Here is a 23579-nt window from a genome sequence, read left to right as displayed (position 1 = left end):
TTCTGCTTGCTCTTCTTCTTGTTTTTGTTCTTTCGTTACTTACTTTGTCTTTTTTTATCTGGTTTACAGCTTCAAATTTACCATGGTATATCGGCCTCAAGGTAACGTTTATATTGCTTTTCAATTGAATAATTTGTTTTGCATTATGGAAAACGTACACATCACATAAAATATTTCGTTAATTATTACATAGAACCGGTATTGGTAATAATTGTTAGAATTAGTTAGTCATTAGTAATAATAATTCCGTGCTGTCCGTTAGTAATTATTCGTGTTAATTAAATTGTCTCGTGTCTTTAAAATTAAACATATTATTTAAGCTTCTTTTCATCACGTACAAATACTTTTTGAATGAAAGATGCTGCTGATTTTTATTTTTTTGACTTATTGGCCTAGTTGACCTGTATAGGCTTAGTAGCAACTATTCGGCTATGAGGTAAAATAAGTCTAGTAAGCCTAAAATGAACGGCATGACATAGTACGTCGTTACGCCAAGAAGAATAAGAAGAAGATTTTAGCTGCAATAAACAATAAAGCGTTCAACTAAGCATACTGTGCATCAATGCAAGACATTTATTAATTGAATGTGACGAACATGACATCCTTGGAATGGCCACCTCGTTTTCGGGATTTTTTTCATTTCTTCAAGAACGGCCAAGCCGTATTGCTTACAACTAAGGGTAACTTAATCTATTGTACAATTCACATTCGTTTGAAGACAAACTCCAAACAGTGAAAGGTCACTTTATCGCGGGTGTACTCGGTCGTAGTTTTTGGGATTTATTTATTTTCGGGTCTTCAAAAATCATAATCGGAAAATCCTTATCAGTTAACATCTAGCGTTGCCTAGGATCATTAAGTATGAGTACCTAGGCCAAATGAATGTTGTATGTATATAGACAAAGACTCTATGAAGAATTTGTGAAATCGAAGTCAACAGTATCACGTGTGTAATGTGTGAGGCGCGGAAACAGTTGATGCATTTTCCCCTGCACAATTTTCATACAATGACCGGCGTTACGATGATAAACAGGTGACGGCATAACACTTTACCGTCACCAATTTCCTCTAATGCTTTTTTCGTTCAACAAGAACGACTAGACCCTATTGCTTTTGGTTTTATCTATAACTTTATTTATGGTACAATTCACGATAGTTTAGAAACATTGTCTTCTACGAATAGTAAAAGAGTACCTTATCCCGGGAATTCCGTTCGTATAAGTTTACCACATTGCTAACAATCTTCTCTGTATTATTGCGACCGATTATTGCAACCGAAAAAATGAGCGAAGCACACGGAGCGTAAGGAATTCTTACTTTATAAAAATTTATTTATCTAAATGTGCTGATCGCGCGGTCCGGTGGTGTATTGGTAGTGGTGCCGGTCTTCACACGACAGGGAAGCACGGGCATCTTAATAGGGGATAGCAAAGATTGACTATCCGGCTACGTGGTAAAAATAAGTCCGTGTGGCCTGGCCGTTCTAATGAAAACAAAAAAATAAATGTGCGATCGCGATCAGTCAGCAAAATTTAGCTAAAAATTTTGATGTTGTTAAAGTTTATAACGCAGCTGAGTTGTTTTGCTCTTTAATAATGGTGGTGTAAACAGTATATATCTTCAGTAGTGGTCGTCAAACTTCTTGGAGCAAAGAGTTACAAAGAGCCAATATAAGATCGAAAACGAAGGCGTAAATGGTTTTCAAAAATTTTGAAGTATGCATTTATGTATGTGCGTGTTAAAACAACCGTCAAATCACTCTTACCAAGGCCTGCCGAACATTTCGCTTATCATGACGGAATCATCGTTGTGGTTCGCAACATCTCAATGCTCATATCTTTTTTTTTGTTTCGTTAGAACGGTCAAACGGTATCGACTTATTTTTACCACGTAGCCGGATAATCAGTCTAACGGGGGTTGGGTCCGGATTTTCCTCGGTCCTGTCGTGTGAAGACCGGCGCCGTTACCACCGGACCACCACCGGACCACACCGCAATTCTCAGATCTCACCGGAAGTAAAATTTACGGGTGCAAGTATGTTTATGTTAGTAAGGTTATGGATGCATGTAATAGTCATTTTCACTATTGGTGACTTATAGGACATGTGGCATGATTTAAAAAAAATGCATTAAAATGTATTATTGTCCGTTATAGTCATCACCGGATTATACGCTTTCCATTATGCCAGCAAATACAAAAGGGTTACCTATAAACATCGGAAATCAATACAATGACCTGGTTAACTCGCCAGAGCTTTATGTGTTAGAAAATATTTGTGGAATACTAGTATAAGTGATCTATGAAGATGGCCAACTGTAAGAGACCATTCAGATATTTGAAAATATGCCAGATATATGTGGTATGCCGTTATAGCCAGTCAAAAATTGTATCTCTTTGCAGAACCTATTCGCATATCCTCATCCATGAGCAATCAGGTTTAAATACAGGAAACAAATGAACAAAAACTTATTGTGGGATGGATAATTTTCAACGAAGAGCCACTATTAATGCGCCGCATGAAACTCGCGAGTCATATTTTGTCGACCACTGGTGTAGAGAAAAGCGCTTTGTAGTTAGTTTCGCACACTCGACAAGGTTCGTCAGATATTGCGACACGTACTTGTTACTCTTCCTCTGGTTATTTGACTTATTCCAGGCATGCTGGCTTGAAGATTTAATTTTCTTTGTATTCATAAAGATCAGGCATGCCCTACTGTTCGCATATTTTTGAAACCGAGTGTGGTCTTACTGAAGAGAGTGAACTCCAGAATCCAGTACAGAAGATTGAGCTTACCATAGTCATTTTATGTTGCTCTTGATTAGTGTTTTAGTGAGATTGCAGCATCTAATAGATAACACTTTGTAGCTTCACGCGGATGATTGTCAATCGCCATCCTTGAGGTGCCTAAACTAATCACGTTACGTTGTTTCACTCAGCGATTATTTGGGGCAAAATTAAACATTTACAAGAAATCATTAATGTAACCATGCGATTTGTTTCTCATATGTCTCAGATAGGTGCAAGTCATTTTGGATACGCCATAACCGGATAATAGTAGTCGCTAGAGACATGTATTGACAAGAAACGAGAATCATCCAATACGACCGGATGTAAGTCTTGGCACTACGCTTCGTACTGGTATGTCAACGCGTTAGGTAATGCTTAACCATTTGATGTTCCAAAGAATGTGTATCATACTTAGTTAATTCTAGTATTTAGAGCGTTTGCATCCAACTCATGTGTCGAGGCAGCTCAAACAGGTTACGAATGAATACTATTTATCAAAAAAATAGTTTAATTTATTTGTTTCCGTTAGAATAACCGTATCGACTCACTTTACTCCGTAGTCAGACAGTCAGTAATTGCTTGACGAGAGTTTGGTCCAGATGGGATTTTTGCTTCGGTCTTGTCGTGTGAAGACCGGCGCCGCTACCAATACACTGCTGGACCGCGTCAAAAAGGCGATTTATTTTTTTATTGCGATTTATTGTAATTATTGAACACTTTAAGTTTAAACATAGTAGTTAGTAGCAGAGAAAATAGTTGGGTTGATTCATACTCTTCCGACAATCCATATTTTAAGTAATAAAACGTGAATGAAATGCTGGAAATTTGTTTTCCATTAAAATTCCATTTATTAATACAACATCAATCACCTCGACTGCAGTCTGTACTCAAAATTCGAGAGTTCTCAACATTCTGAAGTATAGTTCAAATATCAAATGCTTTTTTGTAGGGAATTGAAATTGTACTAAAGAGAGGTTTTCTTATCACTAACTTTGAAATTGGTTAATTTATGTTGGTTTGCAAAGATTTACGCAATTGACTCAGTAAGCACATGGTCCAATATGCATTCTCACGAATGATTTAGGGCACAAGTGGTCTAGAATCTTGGGTAAATATTATGAAACTAACGTAATAAATTTAAATCTGACCATGATGTAGGTGTTTTCGCTCGTAAACTTCCTATGTTTTACGAAATTGTTGAATGTTTCGACAATTCGACCATCTATGAGGTTGCTATCATGTATTGCAATATTCCTAAACTTAATTTAATCATGTTGGTAATTTTCCATGCCTGTAATTTCTGGTTTTCTTTGAGTGGCGATAATAACACTCCAAGCGTATGATTTGTTTCGGGTTTGGTACCGGTCCTGCCTTGTGAAATATGGTCCTAGGGTACCGTGACTACTGCGGCTACGCCAAATATATATACAAATATCTACATGTATATATATATATATATATATAGTAGTGCCTTTATATATATCTTTATATATATATATGTATATATATATACATGTGTGTGTGTCTATATATCAATACGTCTTTCTTCTCTCTCTTTCTCTTTTCGCCAAAAAAGCATGGCGCAACGACCTACTTGGTATTGTCTGACATTTCTGGCTTCTGGCATCGTGTTTTACGATGTAGCTGGATGGAAGTCCATGCTACGAGGGATTTGGTCCGGATGGGATTTTGGTACAATCCGTTCGTGTGAAGACCGGCGCTACTATCATCATGCGATTGGGCCGCCTCGGTTTACATATATCTCCTTTTCATCGGCACAACAACCTCTAGAGTTCTAGGTATGCCATTTCTAGCATACTGTGACTTTATTTACCCGTGGCTAGATAGGCAGTCCTGCGTTCGGGTGATAGGTCCGGAAGGGGTTTTGGTCAGGTCTTGTGGTATGAAGTCCGTCGATCAATACATCACCGAACCGCCCCAAATGCATGCAAAAATAACATTAACAAGAGGACATTTATATCAAAGCTGCTGCAATCGTTCAACCTTTTCTACACATCACTATATTACTTTACAGACTGCTTATTTTTTGTAATAGTATTTTTTTTTTCAGTTCGATTATTTTCCGTTTAATGATTTTTGTTCCGTGATGGCATTCATCTGTGTGACAGCTATTCTTGCTTGTTGCTAAAAAAAGTACTATCTGGACCGTGTCTCCTTAGCAAGGATTTATTTTTCTCGGCTACGTGCTACGAATATGTCTAGTAACACATTATACGCCAAGCATGACCTAGTAGGTCGTTTTGCCGAAAAGAAGCATTATTGATTTTTCATAAAATTTGAAAAATAAAATCTAACACAGCTACATGCAGCTGTTGTAAATATTGTCAAATACGAAAGATAATTGTAGTTTCTGCATGTTGTAGATGCATGCATATGATGACATATGTTAAACATTATCTTTACCAAACAAACCTTACAAACGATCATTGGTTGACTAGAATTCATTCAAGACATCATCGTCCAAAAATAGTGTATTAGAATACATCATTGGACAAATGCGAATTTTTTGGCACAAAAAATGGCTACAACTTTTGCATAGGTGATTAAAACTAGGGTATAAACACCTTAGTTATGAATTTCGTTCCACCAGATTCCTAGAACAAATAGAATCAATTGTTATGTGTTTTTTGGTTCGCTTGGTGTAAAACGATATGTATGTTCAGCTATTCAGCTTCTCAGTGCATTGGTGATTATATATGGAAGTGGGTTTGTCGAGATTTAATGTTTGTTTCATTTATATTCATGGTTATAATCAGCTAATGGAGATGTTGAATCTGTAGTTGTACAGGCGTAAGTAAAATCAAGGGAAAAAATAAGAACATATCTGTTCTACTCAAAACATAATTTTACTATCGCACATTTCCTCAGCGCGAAGCATAGGTTGTTGCTCCGCCTATTATGTCCGTTGTGTTACGTGTAAAATTCTCTTAATCAGAGCGCTTAGAACCGCAGGGTCGAACCAGAAAGTTCACCAGAGTTATCATGGCAACAAAAATAGAAGGCGTGGCTATCACATGAATTGTTTTTGCACTTTATCGTGTATAGAATAAAAGCAACCTACGCATAGCAATGCACTACCGCGTTGAGCGAGCCGCTTATTCTCTCGTTTACTCTACAGCTGGAAACAAGTGGCCGGCCAGCAATCATACGCTCTCACTTTTTTATGCTCTGAGATAGCATCAATTTTTGAATATATTTTTGTGTTTTAGCTTTGCACCCTCTCGTTTACACTCATAACTGTTCGCCGTTGTTTTGCAACGCGGCTTCGGCGTTAGCTGAAGAGCTTCGCTGGCTTCAGTGTGTATCTAACGTTGCATGTTAAAGCATGTGTGGATGAGTGAGCTAGGCGCGATCTTTCTCATTTAAAGCGTGTTAAGTTCGCAGCGAATAAAAAAAACAACGAAAAGTGCTACTAATACGATCCGTTAGTTTTGCGAATTCAATAGTTCAGTGCACTGTGCCAAGTTCTCCAGCACGAAAAGATAATTTTAAACCTGTGTGTGCGCGCGCGCGCCTGCTTCAGTGTGTATGTGAGTGTGTGTGCGTGTGTGTAGGGGTATGTTTATGTGAAATATTGTTGGTTGCGTGTGTATGAAGGAGAAGTGATGTGTATAATTGTGTGATGTTGGTTTATTTATTTGCACATTTATGAGCGTCCGTGCATGCTTGTATTTGGTAGTGCAATAACGCGTGTATATGTGTACGCATTCTAAGGTCGCACTATTTTAAACAGAATGCCTTATTCTTTCGCTAAAATAGTTTTATATCGTTCAGCGTTGGGCATAGGTGTTAAACAATATGCGACACAGCAGAGCAAAAAAAACAATTAGACGCCAACGGAAATAATATTGCGCTCTGTCCTTAGTACAACAATTTCTGTACCAATGACATGTGTTACAAACTCTGCAATGGATCAAATAACGGCATTACGTGACACTACTACGTAGTGTAGAAGGTAGTACAGGCAATCAATCAACTGATCAATTCTACTACCAAAACATTATTCAAATTCAATCAATCGTAAAACGAACAACAACTGAAGTCACTGAATCGAAAGAACATAATGAGATCGAGTTAATTAACTGTGGCCCATGAGCATGATATATTGTTCATAATTTACAAGGGCATAAGTGATGTTGAGCTATGTTTATAAAGTTACAGATCGTACCTTTGCTGTACTATAAATGTTTAGTTTGTTTGTTGTTTTGTTGATTTGTCTCGACGAAATAGAAGCTTGACTTATGTGTGTACATTTTACTATGCAGCCATTAGGAATGCAATTTCAAGAATTTCATTTCCCTAATAATTAAGGGTGAGGGGTGTGTGAGTTGCTGTGAAAAGGTTACAGACCATCAACGAAAACATTATATATTTTGTGCAACCCCACATCTACTGTTGTACTAAAAGCTAGATGGCATACTGGTGATAGCGCATAAGTTATGAAAAAAAAACAAAAAACCCAAGTGTACGACCTTTATGATGGGGTTATCCATCCAACAAGTTATCTTTTCGGTCTGCGAACACGCAAGGAAATAAACAATAGTATTGGTTCGACTGCGTGCATTTTTTTAATGCGTGATCGTATGCATAATCATTTGTCATAAATTGCTTTTTTGTGCTTTTCTAGTGAAGTGATCTTATGTGTGCGGATAAAAAAAGGAAAAAGTTGTAATAAAGTGTCATTTTGGCCACGCGCGTGTTACAGTTTGCCTAACAGGGCAGCGAATATATTTCTTTTCCGCACAAACGTTTTTTCAAACAGCCGTCAAAATCGTGCTCCAGTGGCATATTCCGGGCGAAAGCCCTTTCGAGCATACCAATATTACTGGTCTTGCGGACATCGGTGGGCCAGGCAGAGGAGGGGACGAAACCGGCGGTGGAACAGGACCGGGAATGACGGTACCGGTTCAGCGCAACTCTTTGGCGGTTTTACAGCCGCCTAGATCGCGGTTCATGATCACTGATATCCTTGCCGGAAGTGGTCCCTCTCCTCCATCCAACACCGGCCCACCGGAAACGGGCGATGGTATCGAAACCCTGACGAACGGCACCGGTGGCCATCCTGCTATCAACCAAGGGAGTGTGGAGACCCTTTCGGGCAGCCTAAATATTGGTGCGACAGGTGTCTCTCCCATCACTGGTATCATTAACGGCAGCACAAACGGAAGCGAAGGACGCACGCCAAGCCCGCCTAATGGTCCGAGGGATCTCAGCCTCTCGCTTCCTGGACACGGATCGACGGCGATGCTGCACGCAGGAGCTGGCCCACTCGCGCTGCACGCAGCTGCTGCCGCCGCCGCAGCCGCCGCTGCTGCCGCAATAAACGCCGGTCATGGTGGCGAAACACAACACAATCAACATAAAAATCCTCACCATCATCATCATCACCACCACCATCACCATGGGCTTGATGCTCACAGTCTGGCTAGCCATGGGCTAATGGATGAGCACGACCAGGAAAGTGACAGCGATGATAGTTGTCCAATGGATAACTCCAGTGTATGCAGCAATGGTAAGCATACTATTCTAATTATGAAATCAGCAAGCTAAAGCACCTAATTCTAAGTGTACAACACAGGCGACGATTGCCGTCATGATGTTAGAAACACCAAGTATTTATCACTATAAACTTGCGATTAAAGATCTAGTTATGTGAGTGAATTAATGGGTTTGTTCTGGATCGTTAGAGATTATGTGCATAACTGAAATTGAATGCAAGTGTATCATGCGTTAAATTTGCTGTTTCTGAATTTAATGTATGATATATATACACATATGTATACATATATACATATATATATATATATATATATATATATATATATATATATATATATATATATATATATATATTTGGCAAGATAAAGAATTTTTTGTATTATTTCTCTTACATATTCCGTTACATGTTTTGCGGCTGCAGAGTATAGCGCAGGGTGCCTTTTATTTTTTTTTCTGAACCGGACTTGTAATTGTGTTGGTAGTTCAGCGATACAAAGATGACAACTTTTAACATTTTTGTATTGTATCATATTTTGTGGTTTAGCCGTCGCTTCCTTCTCGCCCGCACTTTCGTTGCTTTCCCATAAAACGCGTTTTAATACTTCTTAGATGTCTTCCTCATTATCATTTTTCGTTCCTTCTTGGTCTCCCCCTGTCCTCTGTTTTTAAGATTTACCTTCGTTACGTTTCTTTTCGTACTGAAAGAAAACATTTCCACTGCTGCATATTTAGGGCTTTACCACTTCAAAAACGTAACATGATTCCTTCCTTCGATTTTCGATTTCGATATAAAATCGAATTTTTTTCAGTATTTCAAACAATGGAAAATAAACAAGCCTTATAAAATGTTTGATTGCTTTAAGAAAATAATAAAGGTCAATAATTCGAAATTAAAAAAACATCTTTTAATTTTGCAAGGCAAAAAAAAATCGAATCTCGATTGAATACACCCAGCAAATGCAACACACATCAAGTGACATGCGCAATATCGTAAAACGAAAAATAAGCAACGAACCCACTAAATGCTTATTTTATTTATCGGAAGAACGGCCGGGCCGTATATTTAATCCTTTAAATGCTACAATGAATGAAAATGGTGTTACATTTTATTTTTACACGATTTGCTGCTTGCCGTTATTCTTAGGTGAAAATGCAGGAGTGGTTCGAAATAAAGAGTTTATCACTGATTAAAGTTGTATTTTTTCGTTATTTCGAAGTTAGTTCATACGCCTGTAAAATGTTGTGTCATATCCTGAGAATGTACATTATTTTAAAGTGACATAGTTTTTGGGATGTTAAAAAATCCAGAAAACAGAGGTTGTCCCAAAGTATTAAGCGAATGATACTCAGAGACTTCAATTGCAATAATATTATTAACTTTGAGTAATATTTGTTATGCAAATTCCTCTGTTGCAGTTAACATCTATTGAACAATAGTCTATACAAATTATTTGCTTTCGTATAATACAACTTGCCGGCCATGTGGTATCGACTTATTTTTACCATGAAGCCGGATAGTCAATCCTTGCTACGGTTTGGTTCGGATAGAATTTTCCTCGGTCCTGTCGTGCCGCTACCAATACATCACCGGACCGTGCCTTAGGTAAACTAAATGGACCATAAGGTAAAGGCTATTCAAAATATCGAAAATAAAATTTAATTGTTCAAATTTCGGTAGTCTTTCTCCAAAGTATGATTACTTACTCTAACATCTTCACAATGTGCGTGTAAACTCAATTATTTGAGTAAAAACCGATTTTTTCTTTCATTTTTATTAGCTGTGATTTTAATAGGCTGTCAACTTGTCAATGGGACTAGTCAATTTGTCACCATAGTTGGTTCCCCATGATTATTATTACCTCTCTGTTTTATTCTGCTCACTGAACCTTAACAGTAAAGAGGCAATTGAAATGTACACCTCTTTAGCAACTACATCTTCCTTCCCCCATAATGAAAGGGGCTTACGAACGTTGTTTGCCTAGAGTTTGAGAGTCTTCTCTATTTTGCTGCTGGTGTATGACATAAATTATCCAACTCTCAACAGGCATTCCTGTGTTTATAAGTAACGGTTCAGTCTTACTTTGAACACGGACCCGGCATGTTGTTGATTTGTGAATTAAGACCTAACCTTACGTCAGAATAAGAAATGCGTTTAAAATGGATGGATGTTCAACCATTGTTCGAAATAGTTATCAAAGTTATGTTGATTACTTTAAATATGTTTCAAATCGAAACTAAATTTGTGAAATACACTTCATAGAAATTAAGCTTTAATATAGAAATATTTCAATTAAGTAATCTTGTTGTGTAGTAAAATTAAAGCATGTCAGGCATTGCATTGTTACTGCCCAAAAATGAATTTCATTTCTTTTGGGGTATCAGTACAAAAACTTTATATGCCTTCACGTTATTAACACAATCGGTAACGGAGGGAGTCTTACTAATGATGTTTCGCAGCTTACGTGCTACGATTGTAGTTGGGTTTCATTCTTATTGTCCGTCTGTTCTGAATTTGATGCTTTGAAGCGATAATTTGATAATCACGGCATCCCCTCTGGGCCTCTGTACACTTTATTGTTCCTAACGCTTCATTTATTTTTGATCCTTTGTATAAACTACTGCTACACTGCTGCTAAATGTTTCACCTTTTTTCCATTCAATGATTAATAGATTATCGTCCAAAGAATCGATCATTAAAAGCATACAAAAGCATTGAATAGGTGAATCATTTATAACGCAACATTGTTTTCGAATTTCAGAAACGTTTTTAAAGTTAAAGTTTTTTTTAACTTCAAAGAGTATTTAGGTACGCTTGAGTAATTCTGTTTTAAGCTTTCATTACAGATGGATCAAGTTTTCTTGTCAAAGTTAACTTAACTAGCGATTAGGGTGAATGATTATTGCATATTATGTCCCAAAGACGTTTAGAAAAGGATTAACACCTTGTAATGTTATCTTATTAAAATGATATAAATTACAAATACATTAAATAAATAACGTTTGGTTGAAACCACGGTCCAATTTCAAATTACTTTCAAAGTTGACTTTTATGGTGTTTAACGCTCGTGGAACACATATGCAGGAGAACACATAGATTTTATGTGTGATATTAATTTGTGGATTTTTCTTAGTATCATTTTTCATTAAAAAATAGCTCATTAACTCTTAAGGGGTATCTTTCTGCCGTTTGGCTGTAGTAAAAAGAAGCGAACCTATCTTTGTTAACGGCTTGTCGCTCTTTATTTTCCTCATCACGCTATAACATTATACACCATTCAGAAGATGAGTTAATCGAATCAAATAGTTTCTAACAATCACTGTTAGACTGTTAAATACGGTATGCGGATGATGAGTTTCCTGAGTGGTGTGGTACATTCCATTGTTGGAGCATTCGTTTCACGACTATCGACAGGAACACAACATGTTCATACTTACACAGCTTGTACTTCCTACAGCGGCCTACGCGATAATTGCAGGTCTAATTTCCTGATAGGTGCATGTATGTATCATAAATATACCACACGACTGTGTTTACAAAAAAAAACAAAAACAAAAACATATGTGTATGTGTGTGTGTATGTGTGTGTGTGTGTAGCGCATTGTAAATGTATATGGGAAATTCCGTATTTACCAGTGTTAAAGACCCCTTTCTTCGCTGAAAAATGTAAGTGATGCATGCAGTGCGCAAACAAAATCTTATTATGTATGAATCATTAATAAACCGATTAGTACCGGGACAGGCTTATGTAGCATTCGGAGCACATTTAGTTGTGGTCTAATTGATTATCAAAATCGAGCATATAATCATTTGGTTTTTTTATTAACAGTTATAACACATTTGGTTGAACATTTTATATGACAAACATTTATCATGGTTATTTTAGATTAATTGCCGATTAATGTAACATGATAAAGCTTCAGTAGCTTCAGATTCATAAATATTCACCCTTTTATTACTCTCTTATCTTCGGAGCCACCTTTAGTCATTTTGTTTTTTCTAGTTATGTTCACATTGAGTAGTGAAATTAAAAGTCCGAGATTTGTTGTTAAGTGCCGAACCTACGACACTATTTACCTGAATACTCGATAATTATTGTATAAAATCGTTAGCACTGTGAAACTATAAACTGTCAAGTATAAAATCCAGCAAATAACACTAGAACCCCCCGAACTTTACGAAATTGGGTCATTTGTTTATCTCGTAAGTTTGCATTTGCTTATCAATGCATAGCAGCTTTTTTTAACATCATGATTTCATTTCAACGCATTAAATATTATCAGAGAAAAAAAATCGTTATTGTGGCTAATACGTTCTTGACTAGCCTTTCTGTTGGCTCATTTGTTTTCATGCTATCAATCTTCTTTGCTCCATTTAGTTTTAGCACGATGTTTTTGTAAACTTGATGCTTTCAATCTTCGAGCGTTCGGGTCGCTTCGCTACCTACAGCTATTGCAACCGGTTCCACATTCATTTCTACCACACCGGTTCTACACTGCACCACAACCACTTAGAAGCGAGTATTATTTATCACTCTTCAGCCCTGTGTTTCGCAGGACACCAAGGAACTAGACAAGAAAGCGATTTGTTTCATTAAAAATAAAATAGAAGGGTGAACATAATGCTAAAACCGTTTGGCCGTCCGAATGAGTGTGAGGTCGCGTGTGTAAGCTGACGTCCGTTCGCATTAGTGCTGAAATGTATATATGTATATGTATACAGCAACTAACTTTGACTATTAACACCGATCGCCTAGAACAGCAAGCAAGGTGTTTAATGGGTTTGTGACCACAGCTTAAGAACCCACAACAGGCTGATCTATTATCACAAGAAAACGGCAAATAATAACGTGGCAATCAAGGTCCAAAGTGAGGCGCCGTAATTTAGCTGTGCTTTATACAGCACATATTAGTTTTCTAAATCTATTTTTATTTCAGCACAACAAACGCGATCAATAAGATTTGATCGCCCTTTGATTTGGCCCTTTTATTTGAGTAGCAATACCAACAAAACCTTTCATATTAAATTTCGACATTGAGTCAGTAAACCGTAATAAGTGTTTGGGTCACCTGGACAAGTGGACGTCTTGCAAAAGTTTGCTCCAAAATATACAACCCACAAAACAAAGAGCACTGAGCGTGACGTTTAAGGAATTGGAATGGGCAGGTCGTATACCTCATTGACGAGTGTACATGGACAGTAAACGATGATTGTAAAAAGTAGCCAGTACGTTAACAAGCAGTATGGAAATGACGAACTACATTCTGAAGCAGGCAGTCAAACCTTGTATCATTTATGTTTGATGGTGGTGAAGTGCGGCACGAAATCGATTACTGCTTCGAGATAACAACATTATTACTTTCCCGCTTATTCCTGTTTTTTTTGTTATACATGACTGACTTGTCATGTGTATTACCAAGTGTAAAGAATAAGGAGTAATATCAATGGTGTTGAATGAATTTTAATGAAAAAGTAATTAAAGCGAGTGTTTAATGCACTTAAGAAGTTTAAAAAACTTATATTGATATTGCATACATGCACTTTTTTCTACTATTCGCCACCTTTTTGGATTTCCGAGAGCTTTATATTGCTGATATGCTTGATTTACAAATAAAAAAAAATGCTTACATCATATTTCCTTCCCTTGTCCTTAGCCTTGAAGATTTATCCGAGAATATGTTTGCGTTGTGTGATGTCTACACTAATGTGTGGTTAGACAGAATGGAAGCTTTAGAAGTGAAGCGATCAGTACGCCTCGCACCATGCGATGGAATGACTGTTCGCAATCACCAGCCTATAGAATCTGCTGTTTGATATTAACTATAGGCTCGAGTTTTAAACCCAGATCGAGCGTAAACCATGCATTCCGCAATGTTCTGCATTATTTTCACCAAGCCTGTTTTTTACTTATTTTAGATTAAATGTTAATACCTCTATAGTTGCAAAATTTGAGTTGTTTGAGGACATTATGTGATAATTTCAATGGAATTTTCGCTTTAATTTAACTGTAATTATAGTTATGTAATGATATCCAATGATTCCAATAAAGTATATCCAGATCGTTTTAAACAATTTCATTAACAAGACCTTCTACTTCTAGTCTACATTTCTAAAAATGAGAATTTAAAAAAATGTTTATATTAACTCGTTAATGTATCGGAAGGCATCAAATCATCTTTTTAAATTAATTGTAAAGTTAACCTCTTTAGTACGTTCCCATATCAAGCGATCGTACTTCAACCATTATCCGTGAGAATGTGATTGAAACAAAACACGAGCAACAAAGTTATAAAATTCAGAAGCCATGAACGCTACCGCGAAACCTTATCCATAGAAAAGTAGGTGTTCGTTAACCAAATCGTGGCCGTTTTTCGTTTCATGACCGGACCATAGCAGCGTGTTAGTGTGTTTTGTTTTATTGACATTAATGCTACCACCTTTTTGGCCACACTGTTTCACCCTAGCTTGCTCTTACCACCAACTGCTGCACGGAAATCGTGGTAGTGTTTCTGCCGCGGGTATGTATTATTAAAATACTTTTTCACGGTTCGTTAAATGATCATTCTTTCGACGAATTTTCATTATATTTATCCACCCCTTTGCTCACCGAGCATTTTCTCCACCGGTTGTTGTGTAACCTGCAAAGTAAAAGGGAGAAACATTAAAAATATAAATAAAGCGGTCAGTTATAATAGGTGTAAACTCTCTCCATGTCTTACTGTACAGAACCCTTGAAATTGTGGGGTTTACTGATTCTGCTCACTTCATGGTCAACCATGTACCAGACTCTTCATCCAGAGTGAGCGGCTATGTTCATGCCAACCAATTTCTAAGTCATACGTACTGGAAAGGAAGTTTAACTCCGAACATGTCATGCATGTGTGAATGGGTACGAATACATGTGGAGTATAGAATGATAGAGCGATAAAGCAAACGGTGAAAAATATAGATTGATATACGTAGCGAGCGAGACAGAGAGGCATTGAAGGAAAAAAAGATAACAGATCAAGAAAATGAGCAGCAACAAAAACGAGAGGAAGTGAGGAAAAAATTACTTACATCATGAAGGGGTACTTGCACTCGCAATAGCCCCTTGTCAGCAGCTGTGAGAAAAGATCGTCGGTGGCTTTTACCTTACAATACAAGCTCAAACTGCCTTTTTTTTGTTGTTCTGTTTTGTGCTTTAACACACCACAGGGGTACTGCTTTCGGTACTTTAATCATTGCTTCCTTTGGCCTTGTTTCGAGGCTTGAAACATTTACATTTTATAATCATTTTTTTCCTCATTTTTAAGTATGGAATATAAAAATAGGTGGCCAAACTTTATCTGCACACGCGAGCGCACATTGCTGTTCCCTATCAAATCATCCCTTATTCGTTTCATTAACGGTTAAAAACTTATGTTTTTACTGAACCGCTTCCTGTTCTCATTTTGTGTGTTTTGCTTCGTTAAAGAAAACACTTCAAAAGAGTGCATAGACAATTAGTGTTACTATCTACCTTATCCCCTAACAAAAAATCAGGAATAGAATAACCTTGCTGTTCTGCATTACATAGATTATTACTAACTGACACATGAGGTGTTATACGTATTATTTTCTACATGAACTTTTAATCGTTAAAAAAAAGGTTAATTGCGGTGCAATCAATTGGTGCAGTTGGCACTAACATTTGAAAATAAATAATAATAATAATATGCAGGAGCAGTTTATATTTCAATAATAGTTTTAATAAATATTCTATTCATTTATATTTATGTTCATTATATTTATTTATTTGCCTTCGTGTGGTTTACGAAAACTTACATTAGTTTAAGCATAGTTTTTAATTTTGAGTTTGAATTTTTTATACTGCATTTTGTAATAATGCTCGTAATAATTTCGTACGTAATGCAGTGTGTCGCAATGCTTCGATCTTGATATGTTCAACAGACTGTCTAATTGTTTTATTTTATTTTCAGTCCAATTTTCTACAGTCTGGTATTGATAAAAATCGCACTAATTATTCCAATTAAACATATAGAACTATTTGACACAAATTTATTTAATGATTTAAGCATGCCGGTTCGTCGCTTACCGCCGTAAATGAAATGATTTACAATAGCAAATTAAGAATGGCTAACTACTTTTACTAGTACCTCCAGTAGCACTAGTAAAACAAAAATGATAATGTGACAATAATTCTCAAATTAGCTGAATATGGTATTTGTTATTAAAACACAAAACGGCGAATATAAACAACACCTTTCAAAGAATGACTCCTATGTTAAATTCTTTTCAAGGTCAATATTAACCTCGCAGTGTGTAGTGTGCGATTTCAATGGATAGTTTCCTGAAGGGGCTCATTTTCCACCAGGCAAACACCGAACCGTAACTAAATACTTCAACTTATTTGAAGCACATTTCGCTGGTTCGTAACGTTCTGCTTGACCGTCTAACAGCCACCAATGGCGATGATGACGATGCCTAGGGTGTGCACTGAAAAGTGATCGCTTTGGAGTGAAAAATAAAACCATAAATAAAAAAGCTGTTTTTCAAAGAACAACAGAAGGTAGACAATAGGCTGAAAAATAATTTCAAAACAAAAAAAAAAGCACAAAAAGAATCGGTCTGAATATCTTTCACAAGTAAACGAACAGCAAAGGCAGGTCAATTTACTGCTCATAATGATGGTAAATGGTTAACCGCAAACCTCTCAACCCCTGGGACCGCGGGTTTCACAACCTTCCTCCCCTTGCGATGGTTTCTATATTAGCAGATCGCACCGGAAGAGACCGGAAACGACGATTCTGCTGAGACGCCAACATCTTCACTATCCAGCAAGCGAATGGATTAATGAGCCATCCAGTGGCATTATCGGCCTTTCAGCACCTTCCACCTCGGCTGCGAAGGCGATTGGCAGCATTGCACTTCTCGACTGTCCCTAGCCTGCTCGTCGGATCAAAGCACGCTGCTTGTGTTCTCCATTCTGTATCAAGTGAACACTGCCGGTGTTTTGTGAGAGCAAATTATCCAACGCGTTGCTTCCGTTAGCGCTTCCACGAGTGAGTGAGCTTTTAATTGTATTTTAATGATCTTTTTAAACCCCTCAGTTCAAGATTAAGTTTCATGCTACATCAGTACCTTCTATTATAAGCATTGTTAATCAATAAACGACCAACATGCCTCGGCAGTGTAGAAGTTTGAACTGTAGGATGATTTTAACATTTTTCAAATAAATAATTTTTGAAGTGTTTCTTGTTAATTGTTTAGATTGACCGAATAGATATGGACTTCACGAGAGCTTTTATGAGTGGTACGTAATACTAATCATGTATTTATGATTCTAAACAATTTCTAAATCAAAATTTTAACTAATTAACTTTTGAAACAGTGTACGGTGTCAGTGTTTCCTGTTAAACTATTTGCTATAGATTTTGACGTTTAAAATTCTTAGTAAAATAGGTTAACAGCATTTGCGTGACACAGTAGTCTGTTTTGTAATCATTACAATGTATAGGTTGTTTAGTTGTTTTTATAAATTGGTTTTGCATTATTGATATTGCGTTTTGCATATACAAAATTCATTATTAAATTCAAATTTCATTATTCAGGAAAACTAATAGCTGGTAGACGAATGCGACTACTGGTGCCTGTAATGTGATATTTAATGTTAATGTTAAAAAGGACGTAATGTGTTGAGTAATTTTCAAAAAAAAGGTCTGTTGTAGAAATATCAATCACATGATATGTTTGTGAGTGGGTTTTTAAGTAGTTTGCTTAAGACAAAGAAAATCGTACGCAGCAAACCGGAAACTGAACGTAATATTCCTGGATCGTTGAACAGTCCAAGTGGAAAGATTGACGCGCTCGTCATCAAATTAGCAACCCTCGGGCGGAAACTCAAAAGAAGCATCAAAGGCGTTAGATTAGTCTAATTATGACTATTGGCAGTAGCCAAATTGCATCAGAAAAGCCGTTCAAGTTTCCAGTGCAAACGCAGAAGTAAAATTAAGATACCTTCTTTTTGATTACGCTCTTCTCTCTGCACCATCGTTTAAGTCTTTTGTTCGAAGAGGAATGAGAAATGTTGCTTCTGGTTGTTCGAGCAGCGCTTGGGTTCATGTTAATTTTCTTTCAACGGGGTTTTCTCATTTTGGCCATAATCGATGGCAGGAGTTTGTGTTTATTCAAATACATGTTGCCGTTAGCATATGACATGGTGTGATGTGCCTCACTTTCTCTATCTTTGATTTGTACAACTTGTTTACGAACGAAGTGATGAAATTTTCTATATGCGTTTCAAAACTGTATGATTAATCGTTATTAAAGAAGCAATGTGTAATAATCCTTTTTCATTGCGGTTGATCATCCGTTCTTCCCAATTCAAAACCAAACCGCGTCTCTTATGAATGAAAAATGGTCAAGAAAACAAAAACAAAAAAGACGTTCTAGCGTATACAGATGAAATTGTGTTCACATCTTACAGAGCGTTGAACCTTTCGCCGTTCATTGATCGTCAAACTGATCTGTATTTCTTTTCAATGAATCAATTTCAATGAATATAGTTAAATACATCAATTTTTATTCTATTGAATTGGTATGTGTGAATGAAGTTATATTCATTATTCATTAATAATTATTCATGAGTTATACACAAATTCCTCATAATTAAGCATCATGCAATACTTGTCCTTCAGTGTTTATTATAACTCTACCTCACTTAAATTAGATAACTTCAGCTGCCTTTTGAACTTTGTTGTATTTATAGTTTTTTTTTTTGTTAGAACGGCCTGGCCCGCATCGACTCATTTTACTACGTAGTCGTAGTCAGTCGGATAGTCAGTCAGTCCAGTCCTTGCTACGGGGGATTGGTCCGGATGGGATTTTGGTCCAGTCCGTTCGTGTGAAGACCGGCTCTGCTACCATCATGCCAACGGGCCTCCCTATATATACGTAGTTTAGCTTACGTATAAATGATCCGTGATAATCGAGAGTTGGACTCTGGTTTTAATGATTTCACTTTTCCGAAAAGTATCAACACCTGCTTTACTTACAACAACTCAATACTCCATAGTTCTCCATGTTTTCCGTAGATTTGCCGTTCAAGTTTCCGGCAAATCACAGATCCGTAGATTGTGTTTGATAAAGTTTCGAAGAAAAGAAATGACATAGCACCTTGTATTAAGCTTATTTTACTTTCTATAGGCACAACAACCTCAAGTCTGTCATTTCTAGTTTTCTTTGACTTTATTTACCCGTAGCCGGATAGTCAAGTCCTGCGTACGGGGGATTGGATGTGATTTAGGACCGGACCTGTCGTGTGAAGACCGGCGCCGCTACCAATACACCACCAGGTCGAATAATGATGATTTTAGTTATACGTTAACTGGTTTTATCGAAAAACTAATCCAAAAATTTCGTCCTAAACGTCAAACAGATTTTAGCTTCGAGTCATACCTAATTGGTTTTCGAGAGACAAAGAATAATAGGGTAAGAAAGCAGACAAATAATATCTTTCTTCCGATAATCCTGTCGTGGGGCGAGAAAAAACAAAATAAGGTGAAAAGCGCGATAAGTCAAATCAATTGTGGGACACTAATCACTTAATCAGCTTTAAACTCGGTTGAAATAAAACCTGTTTGATAATTTTTTATATCCGTCTTTGGATGGGCGCGAATGCCGTTCTTTTACCTTTTTATTTCTATTTGTTTGTCACTTAAGCCAAGCTCTTTATCCTGACCTGCAGTATAGTTTATTAGGTTTTTTTTTGTTAACTGTTTCCCTTGTTGTTCCTTTTCCCAGCTGTCGTTTATTTCTTTGGTCAATCCCAATTGACGAACCTAAAGCGCGATTGATTCAATGTGGCACGGTATCAAATAATCGATTATCCGTTGAACCGTTGAACCGAATTAAACACACAATACAAAGCAAACATTAAGAAAACGTAAAGGAAAGGGAATGCGTGAGAAGAATGTCAACAACCAATTTTAATCGAAAGTGGCAATAATGGATGTATACAGATTTCTTTACGTAGCAACGTTATCAATTAAGATTGTTAGTTGCTACGTAAGTTTAGCATTTTAGTTTATATATATATATATATATATATATATATATATATATATATATATATATATATATATATATATATATATATATATATATATATATATATATATATATATTTATACATATATATATATATATAGCTTATATTTACTAAGCTTATTATAATAAATTTAATATTTTCATGTATACATAGAAGAGAAGAGAGAAAAATATGTTATGTATGCGGTTCATGTCAAGCAACAATTTATAGACAAGAGCGAAAAGGAAAAAAGAAAAATACAAGGAAGAGTTGAAATTGATCAGAACCTAATAGAAATGTGCTTATTCCCTTTTGTTATCATTTTCTATTTTTGAACATTATTTTCTAGCTTGTTCAAGACGAACGGTTCTTCGCGGTGTTGACTGATCTAAATGCAACAGAAAAACCGTCCAGTTAAAAGGTTCATCACCTCGTCTCAAATGGATTAAGTTCTTTGCTCTAAGAAAGCGGCTCTGTTAAAAGCTATATCGTAAAATCTTGATTGTTTCGTGTGTTCCCTCAGTCATAGTTGCCTTTATGTATAGTGTTCTTCACGTCTGTCAGTAGGCTTTTCAAAAGACCTGTTTTTACCGATTGATGTTAGATTATGTGGTTCCATTTTTTAAGATAGCTTATCTCATTGTTTTATCCTAAACATAGATCAGATGAGTCGTCACTACGATATAAATCAATTATCGTCGAGTTTGTTACACTATGCAGCTTGTTAAAACAATGAACCCGCTTATAGTTATAACATTAGAAAAGGATCGATTACTATTGTATTTGACCAATATCATCATGATGCTAATTTAAATTAACCTCAAGGTGTTCGTCGATGCTAGCGGAAAGTTTTTACATTTCTATAACAAATTTGAATTTATTAGTTTTAGAGATGAATAGTTTAAGTACGCGGCGGTAGTGTATTAGCTACACCAGTCTGCACACGACAGAATCGATGCAAATTTCATCTCAAAATCTATTCGGCCACGTGGTAAGCTAAGTCTAATAAGCCATAATTTGCAGATCGGTACGCCAAGAATAAGTTTTAGCAGGAATAGAAAGCCGAGAAGTTTATCGGTGTTTAAAAGTGGATTAACAAGATAGATTTCGTGTACAATACTAAATTTAGTTTATGGTTGAATACGAACATTGTATTAACGGAAATTGGAAACAAAACGGACGGAAACTTTCACGACTGAGCTTAGTTGAACTTTGATCGAATATTGTTTATGTCAATCCTTCTTCAGAAAGTGTAAAAACCTCTTAAGGTTGTTGTGCTGATAAAGGAGAAGAAGATTCTAGATGTTCGTAATGTTAAATTACGTTACCATCTATCACGCTAGTTTGGTAGTAGCGTCGGTCTTTTGAACGGCTGGACCGGAACCAACACTTATTTAGACCGCGTTACCCAAAAACCAGCAGCGCTGATTATCCAGTGATGGATAAATGACAAAGTCAAGTATCAAAAGGAATTGATCATGGCTATGTTAAGGCATTCCATTGTTTTAACGTATACCCTATCAATTATGTTACAATTAATCACATTAATACATTACTATGAATCACAATTGCTCTTGTACATCGCAGACCATTGAAGGAAATATGTAACGTGTGCGTTATTTACCAATCCTTAAAATTGCGTAATATGTCATTTAGAATGTTTAACTATTTATTGTCGAAATGGTACGAACATTCTTATCTTTCTTTGTCTCAGTGAAATCAGGAAATGTAAGTCAACGCTGTGGTTTTGTATTCAACGACGTACAAGCAATTTAAAAAAGGTATTCGTTGATGAATTCTATTGGTGATCACATGAAATTGACCTCGAACACGCAACACTTCGGAACAGAAAAGAAATTGTAACAAAAGTCGTCCGTAGGGGTGAACAACGCTCCCGTTATAGACAGGTGGTAGTTTTCATGCGGTAAGCTCTATGCCTTCAAACTAAGGAAGGGGGTATATTCCGTTGGGTTATTTGATATCGTAGTTGTACCGAAGCATGGGGAAGCATGTGAGAGCAACGAGGAATGATTGAGGTAGTTAAAGAAAACAGGAAAACCGGAACAAAAAATACTCGCCTAAACAGCCGATATTTGGTGGAGCACTTCCGATCATGGGTTTCCGGTACGTTTAACTTTACGCCTTACATAAAGTATTTTGAAAAGTATATCTATATTTGGTAAAACTTAACCAAAACACCATACTGTGTATACAAATAAAAACCTGTGATACCAAAATATGAACCAAAATATGTACCTGTGATATAATTTGTAATTTACTATATATGTCATTATATATAATAATAATAATATATATATGATAATATATAATATGATAATATATATATATATATATATATATATATATATATATATATATATATATATATATATACATGCATAAGAGGGAATATATACTGGTAGTTTAGGGGGCTCATGTGGGGCTAGCTAAAGGGAAAGAAAGGGTGAAAGAGAGAAATACGAGAGAGAAATAGCTGAAGTGATGGAGACTTAGAAGATAGAAAAATACAGTGAAATAGAGAAGCAGAATTCAGGGAAGTATTGTGAGCCACAGGGAAATATAAAATCGGCATGTTCCAGACGGAAAAACTCAATATAGTCATTAGTATTGACATATGAAGGATACGAATAAGAATTTCTTGCAGAATCCTGAACGTGGGATAACATATTTTCCGAGGGTCTCAAGTATGTTTTAAATAATTAGTTTTTTGTGATCATTTACTTTTTTTCTTTTTGCTATGTGTTAATATTCCAATAAGAAATTTGAATTAAAACCGTTGTTTTATTTTGCATTAAAAGTAAATAAATGATTTACAGCGAACAGAAATGTGAATGAATTCGCTAACTTGCGTAATGAATAAGTGTGGAGTTGTTGGACAGTCATGTCTACGAGAATTTGTGTTATTTCATCATACATTATTATGCATTAGGGGGAAGAAAAGAAGTGAATAAGGTGAACAAAAAGGAGTGAATAAGGTGCTTACAATAACTTTTTTAAATTATTTCTACACCAGAAGAAATGTTTTAAAACTATCAAATTACGCTTCAGCCTGTACAAATATTAACATTACCGACATGTTCCGAAATACACCAACCATGTACGGAATAAGCTATTTGCTATTTAATATGTTTCTGCATTATTTTCTGCAGAACTATCTGTACTAATTTTCCTTTTATTATATA

At 36.2% G+C, this 23579-nt stretch overlaps 1 protein-coding gene across 1 annotated transcript in view; it reads left to right on the top strand.

The window, feature by feature from the left end:
* The first annotated feature begins 7702 nt into the window (after positions 1-7702).
* Positions 7703-23579, top strand: part of LOC128307259 (homeobox protein B-H1-like) — a 39788-nt gene continuing 23911 nt past the window's right edge. The window contains exon 1 of the mRNA XM_053045019.1: positions 7703-8321. Coding sequence (XP_052900979.1) covers positions 7703-8321 — 619 coding nt within the window. The remainder of the gene's footprint in view (positions 8322-23579) is intronic.

The sequence above is a fragment of the Anopheles moucheti genome, chromosome X (assembly GCF_943734755.1).
Source record: "Anopheles moucheti chromosome X, idAnoMoucSN_F20_07, whole genome shotgun sequence".
Taxonomy (NCBI): Eukaryota; Metazoa; Arthropoda; class Insecta; order Diptera; family Culicidae; genus Anopheles; species Anopheles moucheti.
Note: the sequence above shows the minus strand (reverse complement) of the source record. Positions and strands in the feature narration are given on the sequence as shown.